We start from the raw sequence: 11,990 nt of genomic DNA, 5'->3' as shown, positions 1-11,990 counted from the left end.
GCTACCACAGAAGATGGTAACTGAAGATTCAATGAAGCTTTCAAGAAGACTAGGGATAGATGGAAGAAAGAACAGACTGAGGGTACAGCAGCAGCAGAAGCATGGTGCAAAGTGCATGGGTAGGCCAGGTGGTTAGATCTACCTTTTCCTGATGTTATGCATAAGCAATGCAATGTCCCAGTAACTGAAGAGACAATGATCAGTCTGAAGTAAGGTAATAAATGGCTGCAGAATGAGAGTCTGGTAGCATACAACTCAAGGGAATGGCTACGAAGATACTGTCTAGAGGCTGTGGTTGACATTTAATCTGGGCAAGTGCTTAGGTGGCATTTAGTCTGTTTACATTTAAAGATTAATCAGAGTAAATGGGGAGGGGAAGTCAGAAGTGTTTTAATCTGTGGAAACTGGGTACAGCACATTTAAATAAGGTGGCACAGTTGGTGGCATTGTCACCTCACAGCAATAGGTTTTCCAGTTTGATTCTTGGCTGGTGTACCCTCTGTGGAGTCTGCATGTCCTCCCTGCTCTGGTTCTTTCCCATTTTTCAAACACATGCAGTAGATGGACTTGACACACACTAAATTGACTGCAGGTGTAACTGTGTGTATTGGAAAACAACTATGGCAGGGCTAGTTACCTGGTGGTGTGAACATTAGGTCAAGATGATTGTCCTTGCTGATGTGACAACCCTGTTCACATTTGCAAATATGGGAAAATGGGGTTGTGGATGGATGGATGGGAGGATGGACAGAATCTGAAGCCATTGTGGGGACCCATAAGTCTTTCCCTTATGGAGTCCACACTCCTGTAAACTTGCTAATGAAGGCTACCATTAGACAGTGGTTTGGTAGGTTGAAAGACCAACCTCAGGTCATGGACTGCAATGCCAGCCCTCCTCTGAAAGATTGTAGCTGTATGCATCCTGCTTCACCCTGCCCCACTCCCCAGGACAGACATACACAAAATGCCCAGACAGCTCCATCAAGTGATTGGCTGCTAATCACATGAGCTGCCTGGGCTGTAGTCAAGGATTGATTCCTCAATGCTACTGAAGCTGATGGGGAAAAATGACTTTGGTGACCTGCAGTCTAAGAAAATGGAACTCTGGTAATAGTATGGAGAAAGGAGGGTCAAGTGAGACTATTCTGTACAAATGGGGAGATGAAACATATGTGTGAAAATGGGACTACTGTGACTTTTACAGCAAAGAAATATGATCACTGTCAGCACTTACGCTGGAGAACTGGAAATCAAATAAACAGTTTGCGAAAATAGAGTCAAGCCACAGCTCACATTGCATTTAGTCATGGGGAAAAATGCTGCTAAACAAAAGGCAACAGCAGCACCTGATGCACAATAAAAAAAAAATGACAAAACTATATATCTAAAAAAAGGTTTAATAACATTTACCAGAAATTAGCAAACATCACAATGATAATCTGCACATTCTGACCCTATCCCACTGTCCGTTGAAGCAGTCTCTTCATGTAACAGTCATATGAATTCTTTTGGTGGGCATTAAAAACTGGGGTCATATGACTTGATGCTGGTATGACATTGTCCCTCTTTACGACAGATGAGGCCAAGTAACACAAGACTTGTGAGTACTCTGATTTGTCATCAGTTTATGGTAAGAAATGTCCCACTAGAATATGAATGACATTAAAGTTACTATTCCTAAGTCACTGCACCACATATCCCTTGGCATGGTTAAAACGGCAGCACCTCCACAACAGCAGTATTTTCACACCACAGAGGCACAACCTTTCAACAGGTTGTCTGCACACTTTTTATCATCTCATCATTCAAGGCCCAATCCAAGTATCCTACTTTTAAACAAACTTACTTTCATTAAGGGGTGTCAGTAGTGTGGTGCATATTATAGCTTTCTACCAGAACAACAAATGCTATCCATCACCCTGATTTGCTTCCAAGCCGGTATACTCCAAGATGCTTCCCTTTGTTGTGTTGTGGTGTGGATGCACCACATGAAACTGCTTAGTTTATGGCAGATGGCTCTCATCACCCAGGAATCTGTTCAAGGCAGAAGCTTCCAGTATGACTGTGTCTGGTATCTAGGTAACCGCAGCAGCACATCTTTACACAAAGCCCCACATAAATCCTGAGGGAGCTTGGACTGCTATGAGTCTAACAGCTTCAAGATACTCTCTCTTTCTTTCAATGCTTTCCAGGCTTGGTCTTTCTCCTTCTTTGTAGGGGTACGTTTTTTCTGCCGAGCAGCCATAATCTTACGAAATGCATCCATAACCTCGTTATCAGCCATTCTCATTCGCTGCCGCAGTTCCTGTTTCTTTAGCTCCTCCTTGGTTAATCTGGAAAATAAAAAGATATGTATTTTAATTTTAAAAGGCTCCTTTTTCCATAGTCCTACTCTCTTCCCCAGGGATCAATAAATGAGACCCTCACCCTGTTCTGTAGAGGAAGTAATGAACTCCTTCTTGGGAAGGGAACAATAGTGCTCTAATGACGAGCAGATAAGGCTTGTGATCTTTTCCATAGAACAGAATGGTACACAATGCATATGTGGGTTTATAGCAAAAACCTGGAAGAAATAACCCACACTCCCTGTGCAGAATTTCAGTTAATAGGCACTATTGTCATCCTGCCTCCTCAGGTGCAGAACGCAACACCTAGTACTCCTTTTGAGCTTGAAGAACCACTTGTAATCAGCCCCAGCTAGCAAACTAGAAGTTACTGAACTGATTCTAATTTCATATTCCAAGTGAATATGCATGTGTGTGTGTGTCTGTGTGTTAGTGGGCACGAACATCAACAATTAACTCTTGCCATCCCTTTCTCTTGGAGACTGAGCAACTAAACTATTGCTCTGTGGTTTTCTGCAAGACTGCACAGTGTCCGTGGAAAGTCTGCCTTACAAGAGCCAAATAAAACACATCAAAATTGTCACATCTAATCCCCAATACAAACAAATATTATTCTGACAAAAACAAAAGGAAATGGCAGATGATGGCTGTCATGTCGAACACGTACATATGAATCATCATCTCTCACTGGTACCCTCCTGGCTAACTTGCATTCCTTTTCATTAGCTAACTGCAGAGAGTCAAATTCTGCAGAGATGTAACCTGCAAAGGAAACGACTTGCCAAAGTAAATGCACCAAAACACATTTACAACAAAAGTATATGCTAAAGTTACTACTTACTTTATGTAACATGCTCATCACCCCAAAAACAACGGTATTACTGTACTCTGAACCCCATACATGTACTGTTATCACCTACAGAAAATGAGACAATCAAAACCTTAACAACTAAAAGAAAACATGTGGAAGACCATATGAATATATCTACACATGAGATGCTCACTGGCCCAGTTGTTACCCAAGGTTGCCAACATAGCCGGCTTTAGGAACCAGTGAACCCAGCGGTCACTGGGGGCCCCCAACCAGAGCAAGCTATTTTGATATTTTGTAACATGTCTGTCAAACCAACAAAAGATAATACAGCAATTTTGTATAGTTAATAAACCAACTGGGTAATAACTCTTATTTATTAAACCTCTCCTTTAATATTCAAAGGTATCTGGTTATATTAACAGTGTTTTATCAAGTAACATGTTTCACAATTTCATTAAATATTTTACCCCTGATATAGAGCCCCTGGTTTAGTTAAACCCTGTTGATGGATATTCTCTCCACTAAAACTAACAACATTGTCAGCTTTAGGTACTTAACAATATCTGTGGCTGAAGCAGGGGAGGGGGGGCTAATCATCCTAGACTGTCTGGAGACCCAACAAAAAGCTACTGCTGGTTAGGGAAAAATGAGGAGATAAAACTACATTAATTTCCTAATTATGCTCTTTAACCTGAACAGGGCTGTGATATGACCTAACAGGCTAAAGCAAATGATAAATATGAGCAAGGTAAGTACTAGACAGATCAGAAGCCCAGAGTAACTGATCTCACTGCAAATATTGGATTTTAAGAACAACTGATGCTTCCAATTTTCAGGAATGTTTTTCTCTTTCTGAGAGTTTCATAAATACTGAGAGAGAACACCAGAAACTATAACTCTCAACCTCTTTGCTGAAGAATTCAGGCCAGTGCTACAAATAATAGTGGAATAAGGGCTCAAAAGCAGGAACACATACCTTTTGCATCAACATGCATTTTTTTGACAATAAGAAGTATAAAACTCTGATGTCTGGATTTATTGACTGTAATCCTGGATAATTTATTAGCAAATCAATTTTTTTTACGAGGGCACAGCAAAATTATGAGCAAAATCAGGGAAGATCTGTGAAATCAGGGACAGTGACAGGTATGCATTACTCCTCAATGAGTTAAATAAAAGAGACTTACCCCTGCTGCTGATTGACAACTGCTATACAGCAGTCACTGACCTGGTGTGGCAGTAACAGTGATATACAATGTATTGCTACTTGCTGAAATAAGTACAAAACTGGTATTACTACATCTTATGCTCGCGCATGTGTGTGTATGTGTGTGTGTGTGTGTGTGTGTGTGTGTGTGTGTGTGTGTGCGCGTGTGTACACATACAGTAATGTCAGGACACATACATTATTATTCTCGGTATCAGTAAAAAAATGCAGCTAACAAGTAATTATATTTCAATTTCAAAAGTATGGCATAAAATATATCACAGAATATTCATAGACTGAGATCTTCTAGGAGTCTGATGGTCCCCATTCTCCAGACTATATAGATGGATTCAGGGGGCTCCTTTAATCACCCTTGACTGTGTGAGGGCCCAACAAAAGCTGCTGCTGGTTAGAGAAAAAAAAAGGTATTCATTTTCTGATTACACTCTAACCTGAACAGGGCTGTGATATGACCCTGTTAGGATAAAGCTGGCAATGGTGTTTGCTCTCAGCCACTCCCATTCTACAACCAGCCCTGCTCAGATGTGTGTGTACAGAAAGCTGCTAAAGGTTGGGGGGGGGAGGGGCTGGGGATTGCGTGTTTATTGCTTCTTAAATTCTTTTCACAGTCAAAAATTAGAGGTGTGCAGAGAAGGTCATTATAGTTTGTGTTTAGGCAGAGGACAATGTGGTCATTGTTTCTTTTACTTTTCTCACAGACCTCAGAGGTGTACAAAGAAGGTTATTACAGCCTCTGCAGGGGCAGTGTACTGTCTAGGAGTGACAAAGTATAATACATTACTGTAATCATAATTTTTTTTCACTTACCTCACAAATCACAATCACACATCAGTGTACAGATGGTTGCCTTTGAGGGATAGGGATGAGGAGCAAGGAGGTATTCTATGTTTACATGCTATGTTTACATATGTCAGCAGTCACTTGAAATACATGACTGGCAGTTTCACCCTCTGCTTTCATACTAATCTAACACCAGAGGGATGCACAGGCAGTGACTGCCCTTTTTTTTTTGGGGGGGGGGGGGGTAGGGAGTATTCCTAGACAGCACATGTGTATCCCTACAACAAGTAGCTTGATAGTTTATTGTGAGCTACTATTTTAATAGTTTTGAACATTAAGCCTTGGGCACAACTTAAGTCTTCCTTGAAAGAAAAAAAAAGACAAATTCTTTTCTTAATCATGACTTTTGTTTAGGCTACAATTGGATTAAAATGCTGGGAAATGCTCTAAAATACATCTCAGAGCATCTATAACCCAATGGCTTCTTGGGCCCTGGCTTCTTTGAGTCATTTCCTAAATGGTATTACTGTGCTGTCTTGGTCAGGAAATGTTTGTTGAAAGGATGCAATGAAAACTAAAGCTGGACAACAGTGAATTTCATTCCTTAATTGTAATTTCTGTTCAAGCTGTTCAAGCCATCATTGGATGAAAAGGTAGCGTAAAAAGAAAAAGAAAAGTTTGAAATGTAATTCAGAGCATACAGAAAGTTATGGCTTATAGAGCAAGCTTAAGAGTAAGGCAAAATGTGTGAAAAGGATGAAAAAAATAATGTGCATTGTGTGGGGAGCTTATGATGGGTTGAAAGAGAGAAAAGGACTGGAGGGTGTGTGTGCGTTGGGAGGGGGCTTAAACAGTAGGCCTTGGGTGCCATTGCACCCAAGTCGAGACCAGTAGTTAGAGTTGTTGTAATGTATCATTGCAACCACATGCCAATAACTGTAAATGTCCCTTTGTGAGATGGACCAACACAGTGTGGTACACAGGCCTGTTGTAATGTAACAGCACTGTATCTACAGATCGGTCTGTGCATACTACTCCTAAAAGTTTGAAGCATGAACTAAAAGGTTGCTTAGTAGGGGTGCAGTACCAAGGTGATATTTAAATGCATAGGGGTCCCCCATCCTGACATTTGTTGGGGGCCCCCAAAATGCTAATAACAGCTCTGGTGGCCAATTCCATTTTGGCTCAAGGCATTTTGCTTTTCCACTGTCAAGAAAGCTTTACTTGGATAAAGAAACATTTACCACCAAAATAATTTTAATATACTGGCAATACAAACTGGCCCCAAACAGATATATATATATATATACCACTGGGGGCAGGATGGGAAAGGAAATGCAGGTGAAACCAATCCCTCCCTTCCAATTCTATTCTTCTGGCTGACACTAACCTGTGTCAGCATTTAAAAGAAAGAAAAATATTGTACTAAGTAACTTCTCTTTGTTAATTTAGTTGCATGTTCCAAAACAGCAGAAGAAAAGGAAATCATGAATTCCTTTGTCTTAGAGCACATCTCCAGAACAAACAGATTTGAATGCAACTTATTCAATGATCTACATTATATTATTCTGCATGGTTAATTGTCGAGATCCTCCTCTGCTCTACCCAGACTTGCAATATTTTTCTCTTTCTTACTCCCACACTCTAGGGGGGAGCACCTCTGTCCTGCTGGCACATGCCTTTGCATGAAATGCCAGGCTAGATGAGGACTACTAAATCCTTCCCCACTTGGTATGCCCCCAACCCACTTCACAAGCACAACCAACACAACAGGAAACAAACACAAATGTACACTCAACAGAATTGCAGGAAAATCCACCAGCAGCTCCTGAGAGGAGGACATTAAGACAGTAATAAACAACCACTGCACAAGGCCTTCTTGCAAATCAACTCTTACGTTAAGTATGTATTTGTTATACCTACGTTTGGAAGCCTTCTGCAGTGCAGTGACTGTTGCAGAAAATCTCAAGCAGTGAAAACTATGCCTCCAGGGAAGTTTGAACTGGAGAGATGCATAAAGACAAGACCTCAGAACACTCATTTAAAGAAACACAAAGGTTCCAAAGGAGCTCTGACTCTTGGAACCCTAACCCATGCAATAAGGCAAGGTAATGGTGTGGCCCAATGACCACGTGTCTGTAGCACAGATGTCTACACTGAAGACATTTTTGAAGTAAGCCCTGGAAGTTCTATTGCATCTGGTGACATTTATGACGTAAGCACTGGAAGTTCTCATGCTTCTGGTGGAGTGGTTTTTGACAGCTACATTCACAAATGGGGTGTTAGCCAGATGATGGCAAACCATGATTACAGGATTTAACCACCGATAAGTCCTCCCTAGCAGCAGCAAAGGGGAGGAATAGATGCTCTGTTTTCCTAAACAGGTACACCTCTGGCGCACATCTTAGGTATGATGTATTCCCTTCTCCCTTGGATTCTGCACTTGGAAAGAATGCAGGGAGATGAATGGACTAGTATCTGGACCAACAGGTAGTACTCTTGTGGACAAACTGTGTGTTAGACCCAAGGAAAATCTGATCTAATTAAAATATAACAGAATCTCCTACAGATTACAGATAAAGCCCTGAAGTTCAGAGAACACTCAGGCAATGACAATGTCTTCTGAGAAATAAATAAACTTCAGAGTTGACAAACGAAATAGTTCGAGTGGAGGGGTGGACAAGCCTGGCAGTCAAAGTTCAAATACCAAAGAGGATATGTGGATCCTGACAGCTAGGCTTGGCTGCAGAACCCCTTTGAAGAACTGCTTAACCAGCCAGTGGCCACAGTCTTTTTGTCCAAAGGTCATGATGTGGACAGATGCTCAAACTGAAAACAACAAGATCCAACTCATGCAAATAGTTTAGATAAAGCCACATCTCATGAACCCTCTACTTCTAAGTCCATAAGGCAAGCCACCACACAATCCAACATTCTGGTCTTTGGAGACTCCATTGTGAGACACACTGATGTCCCTCTCACCAAGCTGAGTAAGTCATGGTCAGTTGGTTATCAGGAGCTAGGATCCACCACTATGCATGCACTCAGAAAAATGGACCACAAGTGCCAGTATGACTAAGTCATAGTCCATGTTGGTGTAAATGATCTGAGATGTATCTCCCTAGACTATAAGACAGACATACATCATGGAGCTCTTGGAATGTGCGTCACAGGACAGTATGATCCTAGCACTGAGCAGCATTTTACCTTCTCTAGGAATGATGCCACAATATGAACAGAATGCAACTGACTTTAATTGGCTTAGTTTCTGGTGTCATTCTAAGGGGGTGCAATATTTGTATGCATGAAAGGTGATGATCAACAGACCACGCTTTGTCAAGGATGGTCTGCACCTCTCCCCTCCAAGCTTTTGAATACTAGCTAAAGCACTGTCCTCTCCCATAGCGCTTTTTTTTTTATGCAATGCCAAACTGAAGGTACTTCTGACACAGCAAATCAAACCAATAAAATCTAAAGGTGTTCCTGATCAATGCTATGAATATAAACAAGAAACTCCAGTCCTTACCCTAGAGAATGCTGATGTCTGTGCAATCACCAAGGCATCGTTTACAGATGCTGACAGCACACTGGCAGTGCAAGGCTATTATACCTTCCACACATTTAGACCAGCTACTACACAGACAAAGACTAAAAGTGGAGGTGTCTCAATTTGCATTAAAAATAAATATACCTCAAAGCTGGTCAAACAGGACAATGCACTTGAGCTTCTCCATGTTCAAATCACCATAAGCAAAATCCCATACCACTTCCTTGAAAGCTATAGATCCCCCTCTATGACCCAGGAAATCAATAACATGTATTTAAAGTTTACTGGAAACACTTAACATCCAATCCAATACCATATTCATGGAAGACTTTAATTACCCCACTATTAACTGGGAATCATATATGGCACCAAACATGCAGACCTACAGATTCCAGGATTTGTAACTAAAAAACTCCCTGGACCAGACTGTCAATACATCAACTAAGGGGGTAAACATACTGGATCTGTTCTTCACTAATATGGGAGAGTGCTGCATACCACCTAGTACGATGTCCTCTCTGCTAAGGTCAGATCACAAAACAGCCTCCTCTGAAGTAAAAATAAGACCAGGAACCCTAGTTAACCCTGGAATGTTCAGGAACTACACTAAGGCTAATCTCCTACAGTTAAGTGATAACCTGGCAATATTTTACACTCCCATAAACCCCAAGAACACTGCTGCCTATGCAATACTGTTCACAGGAAAACCCTATACAAGCATGTTAATAGCCACACAGAGGCAGCTGTACCCACTAGAATTAAGTACAGAACTAACTCAAAAGACAGGTCATCTAGGTGGAATCCCAACATCAATAAGTTGTACAACAGATGGAAGAAAATCATGGAAAAAATTAGGAGGTGCAGCACCCAGCAAGATAAAAGCACTCTCAAACTAAATAAACTCAGAGGAGAAATAAAGTCCACTGAAGCCAAATTTGAGGTACATTTGTCCCCCACCCCCAGCCAAAAACAACCACAAGGCATTCTTTAGCAATGCCTGCAACCACAAACTCAGTACACAAGTTGTGTGCAGAGGTCACTGTTAATGAAGCCATCTATACTGATCCAGAAGATATAGCAAATCTAATGGCAGTCAGATTAATCTCTAACTTTACTCCACTGTACCCCTCTAACTCCTCTCAAGAAATACCATCAAATATAGTGCACACTACTATCTCTAGGGAACAGGTCCTCAATGCTCTCTCTAAGGCCAAGAACACTGCATCAGTGGACCCAGACAATATCCCAAGATACCTTCTAAATAGAATGAAACATGATCTGTCAAGCCCTCTGGAATCACTATTTAACTGTAGCCTTCAAACAGGCTTAGTGCCTCACAAATGGTAAACAGCAAAAGTCATCCCTCTGCCCTCTGCACAAAGGTGGGCCAAATACAGCTCTATAAGTCTCATGCGAAAAGCCATGGAAATGATTAATAATGACACAAGAAACCTCCAGACACTAGATCCAACCCAATTTGGTTTTGTCAAGGGCAGGTCATGCCTACTCAACCTGGTGGACTTCTTTGCAAAGGTCACCAAAGCAAAAAATCAGGACAAATTGGTCCATACCTCCTACCTTAACCTGGTCAAAGCATTTGACACAATACCCCATATGGGCATTGTTGACAAACTCAAGAGATTAGGTATTATCCCTTATGTAACTGGTGGATAGCCAGCAGGCTCACAGAGAGGACCCACTAATTTAGAATTGGCGAGTCTACCTTTACAAAAAAGTCACAAGCGGGTCCCTCAGGGATCAGTCCTGAAACCGCTCCTTTTTGGCATTTACCTTTCTGAAGTCAAAGCCCATGTCAGGGGCCTCTGGCTGACCACATTTGCAGATGACTGCAAATTAGGAGTAGTCTCCAAATCCCCCACTGACACTCATGTTCTCTAGGAAAGGCTGACACAGACAAATTACTTGTGTCAGACCCACTGACTAAAACTAAACACCAAGAAATGCATACCAGTATCCTTCAGGAAGTCATCTGCCCCTGGTAACTATCATATTGACAACACACCCCAAGAGTCAACCCAGTAGTGTGGGATTTTGGGACGCATGTAGACAATAATCTAGTTTTTGATCATCATGTGTCTACAGCGGTGAGGAAATCATTCTGTGTCGTGCAACGTATAAACAAAGGTATGGTATCTATGTCCAAGGAGGTCATTCTTCCACTATATCCAGCATTCATCAGACCTATTATTGAGTACAACACCCCCATTGGTATGTACCTAACCAGGCACATCTAACAACTGGAACATCCATACAGGTTCCCCACTAAAAGAATGCAGAGCAGAAGTTATATGTTTTATGCAGACTGCCTCAAAGCCCTATTACTGAATTCTGCCTCCTACAGGCTACTGAGGGGAGATGCCTAGCATACAAGGCATTGTTGGAACCCACCCTGATGGACCTCCTGCATATCCACAAAACAAACAGGACCAGAATCACCTGTTCTAAAGACTTAAACTTTGTCTGTGTTGGACACACAGGTATGTATAAAATAGATTACACCCCTTACCTGGAACAGGATTCTCATCCATGTAAAGCAGAGTTCCTCTCTAAGCCAATTCAAGTGCAACTTGGAAAACTGGATGGGAAATGGGAAATTCATCCCTGGTTTGGCACCTGTCTTTAATGGACACAGGCAGCTTGCAAATGTATCATCTCCCAAGACCCTGCTTACAAGGGTACCAGAACTTTTCAGAGATTTGGGATACAGGGTGAGGCTTAAAAAGGCCATAGTGGTCATTAGCCTAGTACACACCTATAACTTGGAACCATCCTCAGACTGATTGACAGTTTAAGGTGGCATGGAATAAGTTATAAGCCTGGATGGAGAACTTCTTCCATTTAATGGTATATGTATGATGACTGGAAAGATTCCTAGTAGCCTTCATAATGCCCAAGACACCAGCTGGCAAGTCTACTGGAAGCAAGTGATCTAAAGCCAAACTCTAACTTTGTACTGGTTATTTCAACTGAAATGGACTTCACTGATTTGTCCTGTGAGAACTTCTTTCACTGTCAAGGACCTGACATCCATAAACCTACCATAGGCAGGCAATAAGGATGAGTTTTGATTTTTCTTCTCAGAATTTTCTCATCAGGTATGGAATCAAAATGAACAGTGGACATGTCTATATGAATCTTCCCTCTCATAAAAAGGGTTAATATATTCACCATCAACTTCTCCATACTCTACTGAAATAAGAAAAAAACTGCAGAGGACACAGTTTTCAGTAGACAAATTGGCCATCAGGGTGACCT

General features: G+C 41.5%; 1 protein-coding gene across 1 annotated transcript in view; it reads right to left on the bottom strand.

Annotated features, from left to right (window-relative positions):
* Nucleotides 1–1,379: 1,379 nt before the first annotated feature.
* Nucleotides 1,380–11,990, bottom strand: part of LOC122806877 (transcriptional adapter 3) — a gene marked incomplete at its 5' end in the record, with an annotated part of 234,519 nt that continues 223,908 nt past the window's right edge. The window contains 1 exon segment of the mRNA XM_044077649.1: nucleotides 1,380–2,333. Coding sequence (XP_043933584.1) covers nucleotides 2,141–2,333 — 193 coding nt within the window.

The sequence above is a fragment of the Protopterus annectens genome, chromosome 7.part0 (assembly GCF_019279795.1).
Source record: "Protopterus annectens isolate FY-2018-M chromosome 7.part0, PAN1.0, whole genome shotgun sequence".
NCBI lineage: Eukaryota > Metazoa > Chordata > Ceratodontiformes > Protopteridae > Protopterus > Protopterus annectens.
The sequence above is the reverse complement of the archived record's forward strand: the minus strand, read 5'-3'. Positions and strand labels throughout refer to the sequence as shown.